Here is a 23,446-nt window from a genome sequence, read left to right as displayed (position 1 = left end):
GTGAAACTTTGAAATGTGGTGGTGGGGAACGCAATGGGGAGGGGGGAGGGGGGAGTTGGGGGGGGGGGGGGGGGGGGAGGGGGGGGGGGGGGGGGGGGGGGGAGGGGGGGAGGGGGGGTGGGGGGGGGGGGGAGGAGAGGGGTAAAGGGGAGGGGTGGGGAGGGGAGGAGAGGGGAGGAGTGGGGAGGGGGGGGGGGGGGGGGGGGGGGGGGGGGGGGGGGTGTGTGTTTGGGGAGGGGGGGGGGGGGGAGGGGAGGGGAGGGGGAGATGGGGAGTGGGGAGGGGGGAGGGGGGATGGGGAGTGGGGACAGAGGGGGGGATAAGGGTGGGGGTGAGGGGCAGAGGGTGGTGTGGGAGAGAGGGGGGGTGGGCAGGGGTAGGGGTGAGGGTGGGGGTAAGAGCAGACCTGAAACCTTGCGTCTCTTCCCACAGATGCAGACTGACCCAGTGAGTGTTTCCAGCTGGTTCTGTATGTATATATATATATATATATATAAGCCTGACGAGTCCTCTCATTTCTGTCAGGGAGGGAGCAGGATGCCCCCTTTCTCTGATGCCCTGACCCACTGCCAATGCGCTGGGTTTGTTAACTAGCTGTTGACCAGATGAGTTTACTCTCCTCCCTGCCCCATCCATCCTTGACCCACTTGCTTCACAGCCCAGGACACCCACCAGGGGGCAGTAAAAGCTGCCAATGACACCAGGGCCAGACGTGAGCAGTTATGGGCCCAATATTAAGGGCCAGGTTTAGATGAAGAGAGACCCTCGGCTATTCCACTTGTCAGGCCCCTCCCAATCCCCCACCCCCACGACTAGAGGAAGATGGAAGAGCGTTTTAACAGCACGACACAGTAGGTTTGTAGCTCTACCCCTAGCGTTGCTCCTTGCCAACTTCAAATATCTTTGCATTTTCCTATTTACCCCCGAGTTTTGACTTTTGAAGCCTGCAAGTAACCAAAGATGTTCCCTGGCTGCACCCGCCATCGCTGTTTACCGGATCTGGGCCCCGCGCCACCAGATTGACATCGATGTGCAGCCGAGCGTGGCCAATGAGATAAGGGGCTGGAAATGTGCACTGTTTGTTTGTTTATTTATTTATTGCCAGTGCTAGTGTCGAGTTATCGGCTTGAAACAGTATTATTCTGAAATGGGTGTAGTTCCTACACACGCACGCGCTCTAACCTTGTTTCCTCCTCCACTCGTTCCTCTGGAAATCACACTCTGACAAAAGGGCCCGGAACTCTGAAAGGAAATTGGAACAAAAATTCAACAAAATCTCACGAGGCGGCAGATGCTGGAATCCTGAGTGAAAAACCACCCTCAAAATACATTCTCATTAATGTGTTCATAATATCAAGTCAAGTCAAGTCAAGTTTATTTGTCACATACACATACGAGATGTGCAGTGAAATGAAAGTGGCAATGCTCGCGGACTTTTGTGCAAAAAGACAAACAACAAAACAACCAAACAAATTATAAACACAATCATAACACACATATTCTTTTACATAATAAATAATGGAAGGAAAAACGTTCAGTGGAGTTAGTCCCTGGTGAGATAGGCGTTTACAGTCCGATATTTGGATAGATATATTGATAGTAAAGGTTTTAGAGGGAATGTGTAGGAAGGAACTGCAGATGCTGGTTTACACTGAAGGTAGACACAAAGTGCTGGAGTAACTCAGCCGGGACAGGCAGCATCTCTGGAGAGAAGGAATGCGTGACGTTTCTCTGTCAGACTCAGAAGGGTCTCAATCCGAAACGTCGCCCATTCCTTCTCTCCAGAGATGCTACCCGTTACTCCAGCACTTTGTGTCTATCTTCAGTGTAAACCAGCATCTGCAGTTCCTTCCTACAACTACTATTGCACCATGCTTCATGCAATGCTATTAATTCATTGATCTAATTTGTAACTATTTGCACCAGCCAGCAGTGAGTGGATGGGACGGGAAGCGTGTCGGTGGCAACTTACTGTCATCGATCAAGACCAGGGTGAACTGGCCCGTGGCCTTTCCGTCCTGTAACTGGGCCGTGTACGAGCCCTGGTCAGCTTCAGTGAAGTTCTGAATTATTATCTCCACAAGGCCACTGGCTCTATCAAAGTTGATTCTGTGAGTCTGTGAGGAAGAGAATTTTAGTTCAAAATGTACTTTATTCAGGAGAGAAATATATACAATACATGGGCCGTGCAAAAATCTCCCCCCCAACATTCACGGAGGCTATACAAATGCATTACTTGCTGCTGACTTCTCTAACTTCAAGTCCACCCCCCACCTCTCCATCCTAGTTCTCCAACCAGTCTGACTGTCTTCCTAATTACATTTATCTGTGTACGTTTCCTCGTCACCTTCCCCTGGCTATCAATGATTTATTCTCCATTTTCCTTCATTTTCTCCCCTTTGATGTCTCATCTTCACACCCACCCTTCCATACAAATCCAACCACTGGCAGGAGTTCACATTTAGTGAATAATTAATCATGAGATCAAAGCTACAAAGGATGTTGGTGTCCATTTCTCATATGAGCTACACGTGACTCCTTCAGTCTGAAGAAGGGTCCCGACCAGAATCATCACCTGTCCATATTCTCCACAAATGTCGAAAGGCCTGGATAGAGTGGATGTAGGGAGGATGTCTCCACCTGTGGGAGAGTCTAGGACCAGAGGGCACAGCCTCAGAATAAAAGGACTTACTTTTAGAAAGGATACGAGGAGGAATTTCTTTGGTCAGAGGGTGGTGAATCTGTGGAATTCTTTGCCACAGACGGCTGTTGAGGCCAAGTCATTGGGTATTTTTAAGGTGGAGATTGACAGGTTCTTGATTAGTATGGGTGTCAGGGGTTATGGGGAGAAGGCAGGAGAATGGGGCTGAGAGGGAGAGATAGATCAGCCATGATTCTTAAGGGGTTTGGACAGGCTAGATGCAGGAAGATTGTTCCCGATGTTGGGGAAGTCCAGGACAAGGGGTCACAGCTTAAGGATAAGGGGGAAATCCTGTAAAACCGAGATGAGACGAACTTTTTTTCACACAGAGAGTGGTGAATCTCTGGAACTCTCTGCCACAGAGGGTAGTTGAGGCCACAGTTCATTGGCTATATTTAAGAGGGAGTTAGATATGGCCCTTGTGGCTAAGGGGATCAGGGGGTATGGAGAGAAGGCAGGTACAGGATACTGAGTTGGATGATCAGCCATGATCATATTGAATGGCGGTGCAGGCTCGAAGGGCCGAATGGCCTCTACTCCTGCACCTATTGTCTATGTTTCTATGTTTCTATGATTGAATGGCGGAGTAGACTCGATGGGCCGATTGGCCTAATTCTGCTCCTAATACTTATGAACTTGTGCTGCCTGACCCGCTGAGTTACTCCAGCACTTGTGTGTGTTTCTCAGCTGGCTCTTAACTCCTGTCTGCAATGGACAATGGGAGAAGCAGGATGTGACAAATGGCAGCCTTGCATCTGACTCCCGTCCCAGTGAATAAAGGTCTAAGCAAGAAGGATTACCGGATTGCTTGAAAGTTCCTTCTGGTTGAAGATGAGCTGCAGGTGAGCGGCTGGTGACAAACTCTCCACCTGTAGCCAGAGGCGTACGCTGCCCTTGTCAAGAAGTTCCACAGCCCAGTCGGACTTCACACCAATGACTGACAACAACAAGAGTGAGAGATGGCAAGAGAGATGATTGTAACGGGGCAAACTCTCAGACAGAATCCCCCTGAAACCTCTGGTCAGACGGGAATTGATAAGTCAGTAGGTATATTCCACACAGGACCAGACCCGTTACTTTTATATTTTAGAGATACAGCGCAGAAACAGGCCTTCCGTCCCACCGAGTCCACACTGACCAGCGATCCCCGTACACTAGCAATATTATTCACACCAGGGACAATTTTTACAACTTACCGAAGCCAATTAACCTACAAACCCGCACGTCTTTGGAGTGGGAGAAAACCAGAGCACCCGGAGAAAACCCACGTGGTCACTAAACTAAGTCTGAAGCAAAGTCCTGAGTTGAAACATCATCTGTCCATTCCCTCCACAGATGTTGCCTGGCCCGCTGAGTTTCTTCAGAGCCTTGCTTTCACTCAACATTGCAGCATCTGCAATTTAGTTTAGAAATACAGCGTGGAAACAGGCCCTTCGGCCCAACGGATCCATGCCGGCCAGCGATCCCTGCATATTAACACTATCCTACACACACTAGGGGAGGTTCTTACTGTCTTTTTTACTCGTGGACATTTTTCATCAGGCTAGAAATAACGCCCCGACCTACATGATGCCACGTGTATCTACGACCAGCATAGTAGCCTGCTACAACCTACCTACAACCTCCCACGACCTCGAGTATGAGTCAAGGGCAAACTGGGCAGAGGTGGTGAATTAGGTTGTGAAAGTGGGACAGCCCCTTAAGGCAGCAACTCTACTGCTGCGCCACCGTGCTCCCCTGTGTGTTTTGGCTAGCGTGTGAATGGTCGCTACTCAAGGGCAAGTTATGTCACGCGCTGCTTGTGAACGTCTGCTGGAAAGTTTCTAGCTCGAGGTCAAACAAAAACCCATCGGATCTGAACATTATCCCTCTCCTTGTTCACACGTTTGATCTGTTGAAGTGTGACATTTGAAATGTGAAGGTCTTATCATTTATACATAATTAATGACTCTTGAAAATGAGCAGCAAAAGGGCAACAAAAGTGTCTCAGTCACTCATTCACATTGTGGTTGAGAATCGCGGCTCTATGTCGGGGAATTCTGGCTCATGTTGAGAACAAGAATTGGTAAAATTCTGTACGTTTCTGTTCAGTTTAGTTAATTAATTGTTACGTGTACTGAGGTACAGTGAAATCTTATTTGTTGCGTGCTAACCAGTCAGCGGAAAGACAATACATGATTACAATCATAGAAACATAGAAACATAGAAAATAGGTGCAGGAGTAGGCCATTCGGCCCTTCGAGCCTGCACCGCCATTCAATATGATCATGGCTGATCATCCAACTCAGTATCCTGTACCTGCCTTCTCTCCATACCCCCTGATCCCCTTAGCCACAAGGGCCACATCTAACTCCCTCTTAAATATAGCCAATGAACTGGCCTCCAACTACCCTCTGTGGCAGAGAGTTCCAGAGATTCACCACTCTCTGTGTGAAAAAAAGTTCTTCTCATCTCGGTTTTAATGTATTTCCCCCTTATCCTTAAGCTGTAACCCCTTGTCCTGGACTTCTCCAACATCGGGAACAATCTTCCTGCATCTAGCCTGTCCAACCCCTTAAGAATTTTGTAAGTTTCTATAAGATCCCCTCTCAATCTTCTAAATTCTAGAGAGTATAAACCAAGTCTATCCAGTCTTTCTTCATAAGACAGTCCTGACATCCCAGGAATCAGTCTGGTGAACCTTCTCTGCACTCCCTCTATGGCAATAATGTCCTTCCTCAGATTTGGAGACCAAAACTATATGCAATACTCCAGGTGTGGTCTCACCAAGACCCTTTACAACTGCAGTAGAACCTCCCTGCTCCTATACTCAAATCCTTTTGCTATGAAAGCCAACATACCATTCGCTTTCTTCACTGCCTGCTGCACCTGCATGCCTACCTTCAATGACTGGTGTACCATGACACCCAGGTCTCGCTGCATCTCCCCCTTTCCCAATCGGCCACCATTTAGATAATAGTCTGCTTTCCCGTTTTTGCCACCAAAATGGATAACCTCACATTTATCCACATTATACTGCAATCGAGCCGTCCACAGTGTACAGATACAGACCAAAGGGAATAACATTTAGTGCAAGGCAAAGTCCAGTAAAGTCCGATTAAAGATAGCCCTAGAGTCAATGATGGGAGGTCAGGACCGCTCTCTAGTTGGTCAGAGGATGGTTCAGTTGCCTGATAACAGCCGGGAAGAAACTGTCCCTGAATCTGGGGGTGTGCTTATCACCTATCTGTCTCACCTGGAGGCCTTCCCCTCCATCATGGTTTAACACTCTGGACAGAGCACTTGTTATTTGGGCTGTGATAGACCTTGTTCACTCTTGTCAGTGGGGTGATTTGGAAAAGCCACAGACAGGTGGCAGGAATAAAGCTGTTCGTGATGAAACACGCGCGGAGCTTTGATTATAATGAAGAACTTCAGCCAGAATACCGCAATGTAACTTTGCAATTGTCAATAAACTCTGTGGACGAGTGGCCGAGACATTTCTGTCACCCTTTTGCTGTTCATTTTTAAGAGACATTAACTATGTATAAATGTTACAACCTTCACATTTCAAATGTCAACAAATCAAACATGAGAACAAAGAGGACCGGCAGATGCTTTTCGTCATCTATGGAGCGAAGGAACTTTTTTCACACAGAGAGTGGTGAATCTGTGGAATTCTCTGCCACAGAAGGTAGTTGAGGCCACACAGTTCATTGGCTATATTTAAGAGAGAGTTAGATGTGGCCCTTGTGGCTAAAGGGATCAGGGGGTATGGAGAGAAGGCAGGTACAGGATACTGAGTTGGATGATCAGCCATGATCATATTGAATGGCGGTGCAGGCTCGAAGGGCCGAATGGCCTACTCCTACACCTATTGTCTAAGTTTCTATGGCCTGCTGTTGGAGGAGAGGTTGAAAAGAGTGGAGCAATTGTAAGGAGGGATTGCAGATCCACTCTGTCCTGGGCCCAGCATGCAGGGACTCACCTGCCTGGCCTGGGACCAGCATGCAGGGACTCACCTGGCCTGTCCTGGGCCCAGCATGCAGGGACTCACCTGGCCTGGCCTGGGACCAGCATGCAGGGACTCACCTGGCCTGTCCTGGGCCCAGCATGCAGGGACTCACCTGGCCTGTCCTGGGCCCAGCATGCAGGGACTCACCTGGCCTGTCCTGGGACCAGCATGCAGGGACTCACCTGGCCTGGCCTGGGACCAGCATGCAGGAACTCACCTGGCCTGGCCTGGGACCAGCATGCAGGGACTCACCTGGCCTGGCCTGGGCCAGACCTTGGGTCTTCTCCTTGGTTCAGGAGCACATTGTTTCCTTCTTACAAGTCTGTCAGATTAAGAATGAGTTGCTTCACGTACAGCACAGGCGTTGTGAGCCGAAGGGCCTGTTTCCATGCTGCACTGTTCTAGTCTCTGTAGTCCACATGCAAGTGGTTTAACCCCATTGGGTTTCCAGAAGATTTAAAACTGGGACATTTTACAACAAGGTCTCACCTGGGTGTTTTTTCCGGTGACTCAGTTCCTTCAGTTTTTGCAGCTCTGAAAAAAAGCATTTAGACTTTAGATTCCACGTCAAAGGATTCATCTGTTATTTGACGGGAATGGAGAAATAGTTTACCTTCGTTAGTTAAAGTGTGACTGGAGGAAAGTCCATCAGTACCAGTCACTTGCACGCTGTACATGCCCAGGTCAGCATCCCCTGGGTCAACGAGGATGAGCTTACACCTGGAGAGAGGGAGAGAGAGACAGTGAGAGAGAGGGAGAGAGAGAGAGAGAGAGAGAGTGAGAGGGAGAGTTCTATGTTTCTAAAACAATAACTGTTTCAGGACTGGACGAGGGTTGGTCAAGATTATAAATAATGATCTCCTTTTCTTTTTTATTTTATTTTCTTTTCACTATTTTCTCTCTCAACTTTCTTCATTTCCTCGTTTTCTTTCTTCACACACTATATATTTCATATCTTTCTATCCTTTACTATCTAACTTCTTTTTCTTATTCTCATCTTTTTTCAATGTAACAAAAAAAAAAGAAGTTGTACATAAAATGTATTATGAAAATATATATTAGGCACTTTGGTGCCATATGACTGTACTTACTTCTAATAAATTAAAATATTAAAAAAAAAAAAAATAAAGATTTAGGTCGGCACGGTGGCACAGCGGTAGGTCACTGCCTTACAGCACCAGGGACCCAGGTTCGATCCTGACTGCGGGTGCTGTCGCTATGGAGTTTGTAACCTCCATCCCCCCACCCCCTCCCCCATCCCCCGCCACTCTCTCCCCCTCCCCTCCCTCACCTGGCTGCTGCCTGCCAATCAACCCATCCTCACCTGGATCCACCTACTGCTTGCCTCACCTCTCTTCCTTTCTCTGTCAGCCTGAAGACTTGCCCCACAGATGCCGCCTGACCCACTGATTCCCTCCAGCACGTTGTATTTTAGCTCAGGATTTCCGCATCTGCAGTCTCATGTCTGTAACTGCGCAGACCCTGTGGGCTTTAATCGCAACACCTTCAAGAAGATTTTGTGCCTCCTGTTATTTATCTCCAACTATTGGATTGTTTAAGGCGGAAAGTCTCAGGAACAGCTTCTTCCCCTCTGTATATCATCGGGCTTCTGAACAGCCTACGGTACATAAGCTCGGGTGCTGTCTGATTCACCTCTACCCCATTGCGGACGTTGGCCTTTGTCCCTGGAACTGGTGCTGATGCTACAATGCTGAGAACTATATCCTGCACTCTGTATCTTCCCCTTTGGAATTCATTGCCACAGACAGCTGTGGAGGCCACAAGTCAATGGATATTTTTAAGGCGGAGATAGATAGATTTTTGATTAGTGCGGGTGTCAGGGGTTATGGAGAGAAGGCAGGAGAATGGGAGAGATAGATCAGCCAAGATTGAATGGCGGAGTAGACTTGATGGGCCAAATGGCCTGATTCTGCTCCTATCACTTGTGACCATGAACTTTGCTCTGCTGGTATTATCTGAGTCTGAACTGATTATATTTATGTGTAGTTTTACCTGATCTGATTGGATAGCAAGCAAGACAAAGCTTTTCCCTGTATCTCGGGCAAATGACGGTAAGAAAAATAAACATAGAAACTTAGAAATTAGGTGCAGGAGTAGGCCATTCGGCCCTTCGAGCCTGCACCGCCATTCAATATGATCATGGCTGATCATCCAACTCAGTTTCCCGTACCTGCCTTCTCTCCATACCCTCTGATCCCCTTAGCCACAAGGGCCACATCTAACTCCCTCTTAAATATAGCCAATGAACTGGCCTCAACTACCCTCTGTGACAGAGAGTTCCAGAGATTCACCACTCTCTGTGTGAAAAAAGTTCTCCTCATCTCCGTTTTAAAGGATTTCCCCCTTATCCTTAAGCTGTGACCCCTTGTTCTGGACTTCACCAACATCGGGAACAATCTTCCTGCATCTAGCCTGTCCAACCCCTTAAGAATTTTGTAAGTTTCTATAAGATCCCCTCTCAATCTTCTAAATTCTAGAGAATATAAACCAAGTCTATCCAGTCTTTCTTCATAAGACTGTCCTGACATCCCAGGAATCAGTCTGGTGAACCTTCTCTGCACTCCCTCTATGGCAATAATGTCTTTCCTCAGATTTGGAGACCAAAACTGTAGGCAATACTCCAGGTGTGGTCTCACCAAGACCCTGTACAACTGCAGTAGAACCTCCCTGCTCCTATACTCAAATCCTTTTGCTATGAATCAAACCTATCAACGTTGTCGTGTTTGGACACCTACACGTCTCCTGCCGTCTCAACCCGCACTCTTTCAGGAGTTGCGATATCCTGCTCGTCCTTGGACCAAATGAACTCTGATGTGTCCGTGACCTCAGGGCACTGGAAAACCAGGAACACATTGCCGTCCTCATCCACGCCAGTCCCCACCTCCGTGGTCCCTGCGGAGAAACAGAGGGTCGCCGATGTTGGCATTAGCAGAGTTCCTGGCCTTGCTGGGCAGTCACAAACAACCCACTAGATGTTTGAAGTCAGGGTGGGCACGGCTAGGGGTCACACACAGCAGTGTAATGGCCAAACCTGGTCTGGTTAAAGCACAAACAGGGTCTGACGGCAGGGACGGAACACCAGCCCCCGCCGAGTTCAACGCACACACTCGGAAAATGTACGTCTTGCCTTCGTCCAAGGGAGAAACCTTCAGGGGATGAAAGAGAAAAACAATTCACTCTAACAGTCCATGGAGGCAAACCAGGAATGATGACAGAAGCCTCTGTGTGGCCATCCCTGGAAGTGACAGCATGATGCACTCTGTGACGTGTCGGGCAATAATTCTGTCAACGTGTTGGACAATGACAGAAGCCACCAGCGAGCTACATCATGTGACACACGAGCAAACGAGGCAAACCAAATGTCCCGCAACGTCCTGGTTCAGGAATAGCTCCTTCCCCACAGCCATCAGGCCTTTGAACTCAACTCAAACAAAATTTAGAAGATTGAGAGGGGATCTTAAAGAAACTTACAAAATTCTTAAGGGGTTGGACAGGCTAGATGCAGGAAGATTGTTCCCGATGTTAGGGAAGTCCAGGACAAGGGGTCACAGCTTAAGGATAAAGGGGAAATCCTTTAAAACCGAGATGAGAAGAACTTTTTTCACGCAGAGAGTGGTGAATCTCTGGAACTCTCTGCCACAGAGGGTAGTTGAGGCCAGTTCATTGGCTATATTTAAGAGGGAGTTGGATGTGGCCCTTGTGGCTAAGGGGATCAGGGGGTATGGAGAGAAGGCAGGTACGGGATACTGAGTTGGATGATCAGCCATGATCATATTGAATGGTGGTGCAGGCTCGAAGGGCCGAATGGCCTACTCCTGCACCTAATTTCTATGTTTCTATGTTTCTAAAACTCTGAACATTAATCGCCCATTATCTATTTATTTGCACTTTATCTATTTATTTATTGATGTGTGTATATATTTATATCATGGTATATGGACACACTGATCTGTTCTGTATTCACGCCTACTATGCTCTGTTGTGCTGAAGCAAAGCAAGAATTTCATTGTCCTATCTGGGACACATGACAATAAACTCTCTTGAATGTTGAAATATATTAAATACTGGAGACCTATCCAACATCAATAGGGGCAATGTTTAAAGGGGGATGTGTGGGGCAGGTTTTGTTCACAGAGGGTGGTGGAGTCAGATGTGACCATGGGGTTGAAGAAGCTCATTGATATGCAGGGAATGGAGGGGAATGGACCATGTGCAGGCAGAGATGATCTTGGCATCGTGTTCAGCACAGACATTGTGGGCCGAAGGGACTGTTCCTGTACTGCTCTGTGCTCTATGTTCTGTGTTCCATGATCTGACAGCACAGAGACAGATCCTGCAGCTCAGCCCATCTTGAGATGATGCCCCATCCAAGCTAGTCCCATTTGCCTGCATTTAATCCAAATCCCTCTGTCTGTCCTATCCAATAAAGTCACCGCTCAGCCTTCTACGCTTCTTGAGGGGTTGGACAGGCTAGATGCAGGAAGATTGTTCCCGATGTTAGGGAAGTCCAGGACAAGGGGTCACAGCTTAAGGATAAAGGGGAAATCCTTTAAAACCGAGATGAGAAGAACTTTTTTCACGCAGAGAGTGGTGAATCTCTGGAACTCTCTGCCACAGAGGGTAGTTGAGGCCAGTTCATTGGCTATATTTAAGAGGGAGTTAGATGTGCCCTTGTGGCTAAGGGGATCAGGGGGTATGGAGAGAAGGCAGGTACGGGATACTGAGTTGGATGATCAGCCATGATCATATTGAATGGCGGTGCAGGCTCGAAGGGCCGAATGGCCTACTCCTGCACCTAATTTCTATGTTTCTATGTTTCTAAAGACACAAAGTGCCAGCCTACCCAACCCCTCCCTATAACTCACGCCCACAACAAGTGTGAAAACAAACGCACACCTCCAGATTCAGGGACAGTTTCTTCCCGGCTGTTATCGGGCAACTGAACCAAGGTCTCATCAACTAGAGCGGTCCTGACCTCCCATCTACCTCATTGGAGACCATCGGACTATCTTTGATGGAACTTTACTGGACTTTATCTTGCAAGAAGCATTATTCCCTTTATCCTGTATCTGTACACTGTGGACGGCTCGATTGTAATCATGTATTGTCTTTCCGCTGACTGGTTAGCACGCAACAAAAGCTTTTCACTATAAAGACAATAAACTCAGCTAAAGTCCAGGTAACATCCTGGTGAATCTCTTTACCTGCTCTTTCCAACTTCATATTTTAATGTATGAATAACTCTGCTCCCTTGCCCAAGAGACAGTGACTGATCTTAGCCGCCCACCTCTCCATTATGGAGGGGTCTCTGGGAGAGAGTGCTCCCTTACAGTGTGAGGGTCCGTGGAGGAGACACTCTAAATCACTGGCCGTAGCCTACTTTGCTCAGGGTGAAGTTTGGGCTGGAACTGATGAACATTTCACAAACCCTGGGGAGAAGGAATGGGTGAGGTTTCGGGTCGAGATACGTCTTCAGACCTGGAGGCGCAGTTTTTTAAATAAAATGGTGTGTGATAATGTCTGTCTGTGGAATTCTCTGCCTCAGAGGGCGGTGGAGGCTGGTTCTCTGGATACTTTCAAGAGAGAGCTAGATAGGGCTCTTAAAGATAGCGGAGTCAGGGGATATGGGGAGAAGGCAGGAACGGGGTACTGATTGGGGATGATCAGCCATGATCACATTGAATGGCGGTGCTGGCTCGAAGGGCCGAATGGCCTCTACTCCTACACCTATTGTCTATTGTCTATATTAAGGTCTAGTGCTCGTCTGTGGGGTCGTGGTCCAAGGACAAGTAGGAGGAGGTGGTTTTTTGTCTGAGGAAGGGTCTCGACCCGAAACGTCACCCATTCCTTCTCTCCAGAGACGCTGCCTGTCCCGCTGAGTTACTCCAGCATTTTGTGTCTGTCTTCAGTGTAAACCAACATCCGCAGCTTTTACAAACCCTCAAGTGTGTGCTGGGTGTTGGCTTTTCATTGATGGCTCTCCACTCTCCTCCCTCCGTCTCGCACAGCTCCAGCAGGTAGCCGGTCACTTCATCCTTCCCAGTGTAGAGGGGGGGCTGCCAGTGAAGGTGCAGCGAGCTGCTGCGGACTTCTGTACACTCCAGGTGGAAGGGCGGCCCTGTGGAGGCAACACACAGGTAACGTCACAGGTAACGTCACAGGTAACGTCACAGGTAAATCACCAGGACAGATGCGGGCGCAGGCACGGTGCACAGGTACACGGGTACACAGGTACACAGGTACACAGGTACACAGGTACACAGGTACACAGGTACACAGGTACACAGGTACACAGGTACACAGGTACACAGGTACACAGATACACAGGTACACAGGTACACAGATACACAGATACACAGGTACACAGATACACAGGTACACAGGTACACAGGTACACAGGTACACAGGTACACAGGTACACAGGTACACAGATACACAGGTACACAGGTACACAGGTACACAGATACACAGGTACACAGGTACACAGGTACACAGGTACACAGGTACACAGGTACACAGATACACAGGTACACAGATACACAGGTACACATACACAGGTACACAGGTACACAGGTACACAGATACACAGGTACACAGATACACAGATACACAGATACACAGGTACACAGATACACAGGTACACAGATACACAGATACACAGGTACACAGATACACAGATACACAGATACACAGATAGCAGGTACACAGATACGCAGGTACACAGATACACAGGTACACATACACAGATACACAGGTACACAGGTACACAGGTACACAGGTACACAGATACACAGATACACAGGTACACAGGTACACAGGTACAGGTACACAGAGCGGGAAAGAAAGTAAAAAAGTCTGTCAAATGATCAGAGCCACAGATAGGGTAGACAGTCAGAACCATTTCCCCAGGGTGGAAATGTCAAAGACTAGAGGACTTGGCTTTAAGGTGAGGTGGGCAAAATTGAAGGTTAATATGCGGGGCAAGTTGTTTTACACAGAGGGTGGTGGGTGCCTGGAACTTGCTGCCAGGGGTGGGGGGTGGAGGCAGATACGATAGTGGTGTTGAAGGGGTTTTTAGACCGGCACATGGACTGAGCTGGACTGTTCTATGTCATCAGAAGATCCACTTATTTACAGGCAATATCCAATTATGAAACAGTTGAACCTGTCAGACATCACAAGGCATTTCAGGAGAAGGTTAGTTAAAAACATTACGTATAAACATTCACACTAACCCACCCCGGGCTGGTGAACTGCTGGCCACAGGTTAGTTGAGTGATATAGCAGGGAAACAGGTGCTGACCACTGAGTCTACACTGACCAGTGATCCCCACACACTAACACCATCCTGCACACACTAGGGACAATTTACAATTAACCTACAAACCTGCATGTGTTAGTGTGTGGGAGGAAACCGGAGCACCCGGAGGAAACCCACGCGGTCACAGGGAGAACGTGCAGACTCCGTACAGACAGCGCCCGTAGTCAGGATCGAACCCGGGGTGTCTGGCCCAAGTTTTGAAAGCATTTGTCAATAAAATTCCAGATAGAGTCCCTACCTGCCACGCTCATTCCACACCTGTGGGGTTGGGTCTACAATCGATGGGCAGGGCACTCACCTGGTTCAGGTGTGGTCCACTGCTCACATTTAAACTGATCGCTGACGGCCGAGGAAGGGCCGACCCCAGCCCAGTTCATGGCAAAGACACGGAACTCGTAGAAACGGCCCTCGGTTAGATTCCCCATCTACAGAGGAGAGAAATGTCAGATACAGAGAGTCACAGTGTGGAAACAGGCCCTTCAGCCCAACCTACCCACACCGACCAACATGTCCCAGCTACACTAGTCCTGCCTACTTGCGTTTGGCCCATATCCCTCTAAACCTATATTATCCATGTACCTGTCTAACTGTTTCTTACACGTTGCGATAGTCCCTGCCTCAACTACCTCCTCCTACGACCTAATCCTGTATCGTCTTTTCGCTGACTGGTTAGCACGCAACAAAAGCTTTTCACTGTACCTCTGTACACGTGACAATAAACTAAACTCCAGCAGCTCGTTCCATACACCCACCACCCTTTGTGTGAAAAAGTTACCCCTCAGATTCCTATTAAATCTTTCCCTCCTCACCTTGCTACAGACGGCTGTGGAGGCCAAGTCAGTGGACATTTTTAAGGCAGAGATAGATAGATAGATTCTTGATTAGTACGGGTGGCAGGAGTTATGGGGAGAAGGCAGGAGAATGGGGTTAAGAGGGAGAGACAGATCAGCCATGATTGAATGGCGGAGTAGACGTGATGGGCCGAATGGCCTATTTCTACTATCGCTTATGATCCTGTGACTTACAGTATGATCTTATGAGATGATGTGTGAGCCTGCCTTACCTTATAGACTCTGGCCGTGATGGGTTTAATATTCACTTCATGCCACTCAGCTACTGCAGCATCGCAACAATCCAGGTAATAGCCCAGGATATCCGGGCCCATCGGGAATTTGGGCTTATTCCAGGCAATCACCATCTCCCTCTTTCCTGAACTCAGTAGCGTCAGTCCGTAGGGAGCGGATGGAAGGGCTGGAGAGGAAAATGCATCATAGAAACATAGAAACATAGACAATAGGTGCAGGAGTAGAGGCCATTCGGCCCTTCGAGCCTGCACCATTTCGCCATTCAATATGATCATGGCTGATCATCCAACTCAGTATCCTGTACCAGCCTTCTCTCCATACCCCCTGATCCCTTTAGCCACAAGGGCCACATCTAACTCCCTCTTAAATATAGCTACACAAAGTTATCAGGATAACTTTTCTAAACCCTTCTTTACAGAGTTGATGTGGACAAGCTTTTCCCTTTGAGAATAGGGAAGATTCAAACAAGAGGACATGACTTCAGAATTAAGGGACAGAAGTTTAGGGGTAACATGAGGGGGAACTTCTTTACTCAGAGAGTGGTAGCGGTGTGGAATGAGCTTCCAGTGGAAGTGGTGGAGGCAGGTTCGTTGGTATCATTTAAAAATAAATTGGATAGGCATATGGATGAGAAGGGAATGGAGGGTTATGGTATGAGTGCAGGCAGGTGGGACTAAAGGGAAAAAAAAGTTGTTCAGCACGGACTTGTAGGGCCGAGATGGCCTGTTTCCGTGCTGTAATTGTTATATGGTTATATGGTTTATATGGTTATAAACCCAAGGAATAGATCGGGTAGATGCACCGAGTCTTTTGCCAGAGTTGAGGAATTGACACCCAGAGGACATGGGTTTAAGGAGAGGTGGGTGGGGGAAGATGTGGGTGGAAGGGGGACTAGGGGGATGGGAAAGAGGGGGGGATATAAGGGGAATGGGGAACTCGGGGATGGTGATGAGTGGACACAGCCAGAATGGAACCCGGGTCTCTGGCGCTGTGAGGCAGCAACTCTACCGCTGCGCCACCGTGCCACACATTTGCTTTCTCGCTGCCCCTATAGGCTTCACAAAGCAGAGTCCATGTTCAGCCTGTAACCTGCATTGTAGCATGCTGCTTGTGTTTAGTGTTATAACATGACTTGGTCTACAAGGGTCCCAAAACACAAAGTGCTGGAAGAACTCAGCGGGTCAGACAGCATCTGTGGGAGGAAATAGGCAGATGGATGCAAAATGCTGGAGTAACTCAGCGGGACGGGCTGAGGAACGGGTGACATTTCGAGTCGAGACCCTTCTTCAGATTGGGCAGCTGTTGATTTGGGTCGGGACACCTCAGTCTCAAGTAGTCTGGAGAAGGGCCCCGACGTGAAATGTCATCAGTCCATTCCCTAAACAGATGCTGCCTGACCCGCTGAGTTCCTCTCGCACTTTGTAGTTTTGCTCAGTAATTTACACATTCAGTAACATTTGCAGGAACGGGGTACTGATTGGGGATGATCAGCCATGATCACATTGAATGGCGGTGCTGGCTCGAAGGGCTGAATGGCCTCTACTCCTGCACCTATTGTCTATTGTCTCTGGATAGAATCGCATTGCGGATAATTCAGAGTCTTGGATCGCCGAAGGTAGACACAAAATGCTGGAGTAACTCAGCGGGACAGGCAACATCTCCGGAGAGAAGGAGAGGGTGACCCTTCTTCCGACACGGAGCTCCTGCATGCATACATTGTTCCATCTTGCGGCAGTAATATCCAACACTGACAGACCATTGATGTTGTACTCACAGATGCTGTTGTCGACAATGATCGGTGTGGATTCCACCGAGTAGTCGCTGAGACCAGCGGGGCTGACGGACTTCACACGGAACACGTATTCCTTCCGTGGACTGAGGCCGTGAACGGTGAATCTAGCAGAGGACACACGTGTGTCATGAGTCTCCCCAGCCTCTTACACGCACAGAATCACTTGCCCAGAGTAGATTCATAGAAACATAGAAACATAGAAATTAGGTGCAGGAGTAGAGGCCATTCGGCCCTTCGAGCCTGCACCGCCATTCAATATGATCATGGCTGATCATCCAACTCAGTATCCCGTACCTGCCTTCTCTCCATACCCCCTGATCCCCTTGGCCACAAGGGCCACATCTAACTCCCTCTTAAATATAGCCAATGAACTGTGGCCTCAACTACCCTCTGTGGCAGAGAATTCCAGAGATTCACCACTCTCTGTGTGAAAAAAGTTCTCCTCATCTCGGTTTTAAAGGATTTCCCCCTTATCCTTAAGCTGTGACCCCTTGTCCTGGACTTCCCCAACATCAGGAACAATCTTCCTGCATCTAGCCTGTCCAACCCCTTAAGAATTTTTAAAGTTTCTATAAGATCCCCTCTCAATCTCCTAAATTCTAGAGAGTATAAACCAAGTCTATCCAGTCTTTCTTCATAAGACAGTCCTGACATCCCAGGAATCAGTCTGGTGAACCTTCTCTGCACTCCCTCTATTCACCATGTTAAATCCCGGGATGGTGGGACTGGCATTTGATGAAAGAATGGCTCATTCTGGACTTACAAGGATGAGAGGATATCTTATAGAAACATATACAGTTGTTAATGGGTTGGACAGGCTAGATGCAGGAAAAATGTTCCCCATGTTGGGGGAGTCCAGAACCAGGGGTCACAGTTTAAGAATAAGGGGTCGGCCATTTATGACTGAGATGAGGAAAAACATTTTCACGTCAGAGAGTTGTGAATCTGTGGAATTCTCTGCCACAGACGGCAGTGGAGGCCGATTCACTGGATGTTTTCAAGAGAACGTTACATTTAGCTAACGGAATTAAGGGATATGGGGAGAAAGCAGGAACGTGGTACTGATTCTGGAGCCATGGTCATTTGAGTAGCAGTGCTATCTCGAAGGGCCGAATGGCCTACTCCTGCACCTATTTTCTATGAGAACCACAGGACATGGGTTCAAGGTGAGTGGGGGGGGGGGGGGGGGGTGATTTAATACAATAGACAATAGACAATAGGTGCAGGAGTAGGCCATCCCCCAACTGATCCGCAATTCCGTGTCCCTCACCATCTTCCAGTCCCGCCTCAAGACCCATCTCTTCACCTCTGCCTATCCTTAGCCCCACGTCCCCCTCCCTTTTCATCTGTGCATTAATTGCCTCATATTGTGTTTTGTATTGAATTCTGTCTTTACTTTGTGTACTAGTTATGTCTCTACTATTTATTTCATTCCCCTTACATGTTTTTCCTCTACCTGCTAAATTTTTGTACGGTGTCCTTGAGACTCTTGAAAGGCGCCCATAAATAAAATGTATTATTATTATTATTATTCGGCCCATCAGGCCAGCGCCGCCATTCAATATGATCATGGCTGATCATCCAGAATCAGTACCCCGTTCCTACGAATCTGAGGGGTAACATTTTGGTGGTGAGTGTATTTAGTTCATATGAATCAATATAGTCAATGGAAAGTTTGGATTCAACTGTAAATTTTCAGGTAAGAAAAAAGGAGCAGGTGTAGGCCACTCGGCCCCTCCAGCCTATCCCGCCATTCACTCTAATCATGGTAGCCCTGCCACATGTCACATCTCCTCCTGTTCCAGTTCCCAACCCTTAACAATATCTCCATCTCCTCCTTAAATGATCAAACCTTCACTGGCCAGTGATTCACCACCGTCTGCAAGAAAAGGTTTGGATAGGTAAAAGGTCTAGAGGGAGAGGGGCCAAATGTGGGCAGATGGGCATCTTAGTGGACATGGACGAGTGGGGCTAAAGGGCGGCTTGTGTGACTTTAGTCTAGTTTGGTTTAGTTTAGAGATACAGTGCAGAAACAGGCCCTTCAGCCCACCGAGTCTGTGCCGACCAGCGATCCCCGCACACTAACGCAACCCTACACACACTTGGAACAATTTATTTTTACACCTACGCCAAGCCTGTACGTCTTTGGAGTGTGGGAGGAAACCGAAGATCTCGGTGGCGGGGAGAACGTGCAAACTCCACACAGACAGCACCTGTAGTCGGGATTGAACCTGGGTCTCCCTATCTGCTTCCACTACCTGCAACCTCCGGGAACCGCAGGGAAACCTTGGGTGGGGCGCAAAGTCTCCGGAGGGTTTCCGTTCAGGATTCCTTAGTGGGACAGGGGCAGTAACTCTACCGCTGTGTCACCGTGTGCTGCCCTATGACCCAACGACAACAAGAAACCCCACAACCCCTGTGTTTTTAATGACGGCCCCCTAATCTTGCTCCATCACCCATTCACCCGAGACTGACCCACTTCTCCAGATCGATCTCGTCACGCACCCTTAAGAAAACCTGGTGTGCTTCAATCGGACCAGCCTCATTGTTCTCAACTCCCAGAACACACGTCTAACGGCCGGACCCGGTCACCATGAAACACTCTCCATCCATTTTTATAACAAGAGTAGTCAAGTATAGGAGCAAAGAGGTCTTTCTGCAGTTGTACAGAGCCCTCGTGAGACCACACCTGGAGTATTGTGTGCAGTTTTGGCCTGTAAAAAAAAAAAAATGTTCGGCACGGACTTGTAGGGCCGAGATGGCCTGTTTCCGTGCTGTAATTGTTATATGGTTATATGGTTATCCACTGATTCTATACTCCCATTGATTATACAGGTCAGTCACGGTGGCGCAGCGGTAGAGTTGCTGCCTTACAGCGCTCATAGCGCCAGAGACTCTGGTTCGATCCCGACTATGGGTGCTGTCTGTATAGAAACATAGAAACATAGAAATTAGGTGCAGGAGTAGAGGCCATTCGGTCCTTCGAGCCTGCACCGCCATTCAATATGAGTATGGCTGATCATCCAACTCAGTTTCCCGTACCTGCCTTCTCTCCATACCCCCTGATCCCTTTAGCCATAAGGGCCACATCTAACTCCCTCTTAAATATAGCCAATGAACTGTGTGGCCTCAACTACCCTCTGTGGCAGAGAATTCCACAGATTCACCACTCTCTGTGTGAAAAATGTTTTCCTCATCTCGGTCCTAAAAGATTTCCCCCTTATCCTTAAACTGTGGCCCCTTGTTCTGGATTTCCCCAACATCGGGAACAATCTTCCTGCATCTAGCCTGTCCAACCCCTTAAGAATTTTGTAAGTTTCTATAAGATCCCCCCTCAATCTTCTAAATTCTAGCGAGTACAAGCCGAGTCTACCCAGTCTTTCTTCATATGACAGTCCTGACATCCCAGGAATCAGTCTGGTGAACCGTCTCTGCACTCCCTCTATGGCAAGAATGTCCTTCCTCAGATTAGGAGACCAGAACTGTACGCAATACTCCAGGTGTGGTAAACATGTGGTGAACAGTTGAGGTATGCAGTTTGTACGTTCACCCTGTGACCTATGTGGGTTTTCTATGCGATCTCCAGCTCCTCACACACTCCAAAGGTGTACAGGTTTGTAGGTTTGCTTGATAAATGTAAATATAAAATAAAATTGTCCAGTATAAAATTGTCCCGTGCTGAGTGATGCTGGACTACATCTAGATCGAGGTCTAGGTCCGGTTTTATTCGAGTTAAATGCAATCCTGACCTGTTTGTATTGACTGGTTTATTGTTGCAGATTTCCCAGTTGTTGGTCCCAACTTGGCAAGCGTAAATGTAGAAACCAATCAGTTCGTTTTCATCTTCAGGCCCTTCCCACTGGAGCTGCACAGACGTCCTGGAGTCACGGAGAGGTACAACGTTGCTTGGACAGCAGGGGGCGGCTGTGGGGCAGACACAGACTCGGGTTAGTTTATTGTCACGTGTACCGAGGTACCGTGAAAAGCTTTTGTTGCGGGCTAACCAGTCAGCAGAATGGATAGATACACGATAAGGGAATAACGTTTAGTGCAAGGTAACGTCTGTGGAATTCTCTGCCTCAGAGGGCGGTGGAGGCAGGTTCTCTGGATGCTTTCACGATAGGGCTCTTAAAGATAGCGGAGGCAGGGGATATGGGGAGAAGGCAGGAACGGGGTACTGATTGGGGATGATCAGCCATGATCACATTGAATGGCGGTGCTGGCTCGAAGGGCCAAATGGCCTACTCCAGCACTCTGTGAAACGCCACCTATCCATGTGTCTGAGTTACTCCAGCATTTTGTGTCTATCTTTGGTTTAAACCAGCATCTGCAGTTCCTTCCTACACAACTGATGGTGGAGGCAGTCGTGTGATGTTACCTGGTATCTGTCCAAATGGGATGCCCTGGGAAGGTGCTGATGGCTGACTGATTCCGTATTTGTTGACAGATTTCACTCGGAAGGTGTACACCTTCCCCTTGTCCAGCTCAGTCACTGCAAACCTTGGGCAGCTGACGGTAATTCCCATGCTCGCTTGCTGCCAGCTCTCACTGCCGACCACACTCTGCAGGGGAACAGAACGGAAACACTCAACGTGAATTGTGGTTAGTTATTTACGTACAGAACCGTTTGTACAGATAATATACTTCAGCACACAATAAAATGCTGGCGGATGTCACAATCAGGAACTGCAGGTGTTGGTTGATACCAAAGAAACACACCAACATCATGAATGATTCACACCACCCTGGCCATGCTCTCATTTCACTGATACCATCGGAAGTTAGAAACTTATTTAAAATTAAATATTAACTAACTATATTGAAATCCTGGTCCAGGATTCAGTTGGCACTCAGGATTTAAGATTAGATTAGATTAGATTAGATTAGATTTGTTTATTGTCATTCAGACCTTTCGGTCTGAACGAAATTTTGTTTCCCTGCAGTCATACATATAATTAAAAAAATGACAAAAACACACAATCAACACAAATTTAACATCCACCACAGTGAGTTCACCAAACACGTCCTCACTGTGGTGGAAGGCAAAATCTTAAAGTCTCTGGCTCTTCCCTCTTTGTTCTCCCTCTGCGCCGAGGCGACGGTTCAAACACCGCGGGTGGTCGCTGCCTCCGCTACAGCTCCAGGACCGAGCCAGGTCTCCGCTGTTGCCGCCGCCGCCACAGCTTCGTTGCCGCCAGCCCCGCCATTAGGCCTCGGCGCAGACGGAGACGGGGGATACAACCGAAGAAAAAGTCGCATCCCCCGAAGAAAGAGGCCAAAGCATTGTTTTTCCCACCCCACCCACATACATACACAACTTAATAAAACAAAATTAACTAAAACATGACAAGGAACAAAACGAAAGAAAAAAAACAGACGGACTGCAGGTGGGCCGCAGCTGTTAAGCCAGCGCCGCCATCTTGAATATATGCCAACAAGAGGCAGAAATATTCATGTAACGAAAAACACATAAGGTGCTGGAGTAACTCAGCGGGTCAGGCAGCATCTGTGGAGAACATGGATAGGTGACGTTTCACAGAGTGCTGGAGTAACTCAGCGGGACAGGCAGCATCTGTGGAGAACATGGATAGGTGACGTTTCACACAGTGCTGGAGTAACTCAGTGGGTCAGGCAGCATCTGTGGAGAACATGGATAGGTGACGTTTCACAGAGTGCTGGAGTAACTCAGCGGGTGCAGCAGCATCTGTGGAGCTAAGGAAATAGGCAACGTTTCGGGCGGAAACCCGTAAGGGTTTCGGCCCGAAACGTTGCCTATTTCCAGAAGGATTTCGGCCCGAAAAGTTGCCTATTTCCTTAGCTCCATAGATGCTGCTGCATCATAACTCAGCGGGTCAGGCAGCATCTGTGGAGAACATGGATAGGTATTTGCTGGAATTTAGAAGGATGGAAGGGGATCTAATAGAAACATATAAAATTCTTCAGGGATTGGACAGGCTAGATGCACAAAAACATTTCCCCATGTTGGGGCGAGTCCAGAACCAGGGTCACAGTCTTAGAATAAAGGGTCGGTCATTTAGTACTGAGATGAGGAAAAACTTTTTCACCCAGAGAGTTGTGAATGTGTGGAATTCTCTGCCACAGAAGGCAGTGGAGGCCAATTCACTGGATGTTTTCAAGAGAGAGTTAGATTTAGCTCTTAGGGCTAACGGAATCACGGGATATGGGGAGAAATCAGGAACGGGGTACTGATTGTGGATGATCAGCCATGATCATATTGAATGGCGGTGCGGTGCAGGCTCGAAGGGCCGAATGGCCTCCTCCTGCATCTATCGTCTATGTTTTCTGTTTCTATATATTTTTCCCTCTTGACCCCATTCTCCTGCCTCCTCCCCATAACCCCTGACCCCCCGTACTAATGTCCACCTTTTCCACGCAGTAGGTGAGGGGCTCACGTCCTCGAGGGTCCGGCTCATTCCAGCCAAGGGCAGCGAACGTCTGTCCCACCTCAGTCACTCGGAGCTGGGTCGGAGGGAACGGGACGCGAACATTTCCTGGAAAACACCAGCGGTAG

The 23,446-nt window shown here is 48.3% G+C and overlaps 1 protein-coding gene across 1 annotated transcript in view; it reads right to left on the bottom strand.

Annotated features, from left to right (window-relative positions):
- Positions 1-23,446, bottom strand: part of myom3 (myomesin 3) — a 55,103-nt gene that overhangs the window by 12,369 nt on the left and 19,288 nt on the right. The window contains exons 13-26 of the mRNA XM_055656028.1: positions 23,299-23,426; positions 21,293-21,476; positions 20,664-20,838; positions 16,897-17,018; positions 15,101-15,288; positions 14,336-14,462; positions 12,656-12,834; positions 9,748-9,862; positions 9,452-9,608; positions 7,309-7,415; positions 7,185-7,229; positions 3,502-3,638; positions 1,973-2,117; positions 1,183-1,242 (exon numbers count right to left, since the gene is read on the bottom strand). Coding sequence (XP_055512003.1) covers positions 1,183-1,242; positions 1,973-2,117; positions 3,502-3,638; positions 7,185-7,229; positions 7,309-7,415; positions 9,452-9,608; positions 9,748-9,862; positions 12,656-12,834; positions 14,336-14,462; positions 15,101-15,288; positions 16,897-17,018; positions 20,664-20,838; positions 21,293-21,476; positions 23,299-23,426 — 1,869 coding nt within the window. The remainder of the gene's footprint in view (positions 1-1,182; positions 1,243-1,972; positions 2,118-3,501; positions 3,639-7,184; positions 7,230-7,308; positions 7,416-9,451; positions 9,609-9,747; positions 9,863-12,655; positions 12,835-14,335; positions 14,463-15,100; positions 15,289-16,896; positions 17,019-20,663; positions 20,839-21,292; positions 21,477-23,298; positions 23,427-23,446) is intronic.

This window comes from Leucoraja erinacea, chromosome 26 (assembly GCF_028641065.1).
Source record: "Leucoraja erinacea ecotype New England chromosome 26, Leri_hhj_1, whole genome shotgun sequence".
Classification (NCBI taxonomy): domain Eukaryota; kingdom Metazoa; phylum Chordata; class Chondrichthyes; order Rajiformes; family Rajidae; genus Leucoraja; species Leucoraja erinaceus.
The sequence above is the reverse complement of the archived record's forward strand: the minus strand, read 5'-3'. Positions and strand labels throughout refer to the sequence as shown.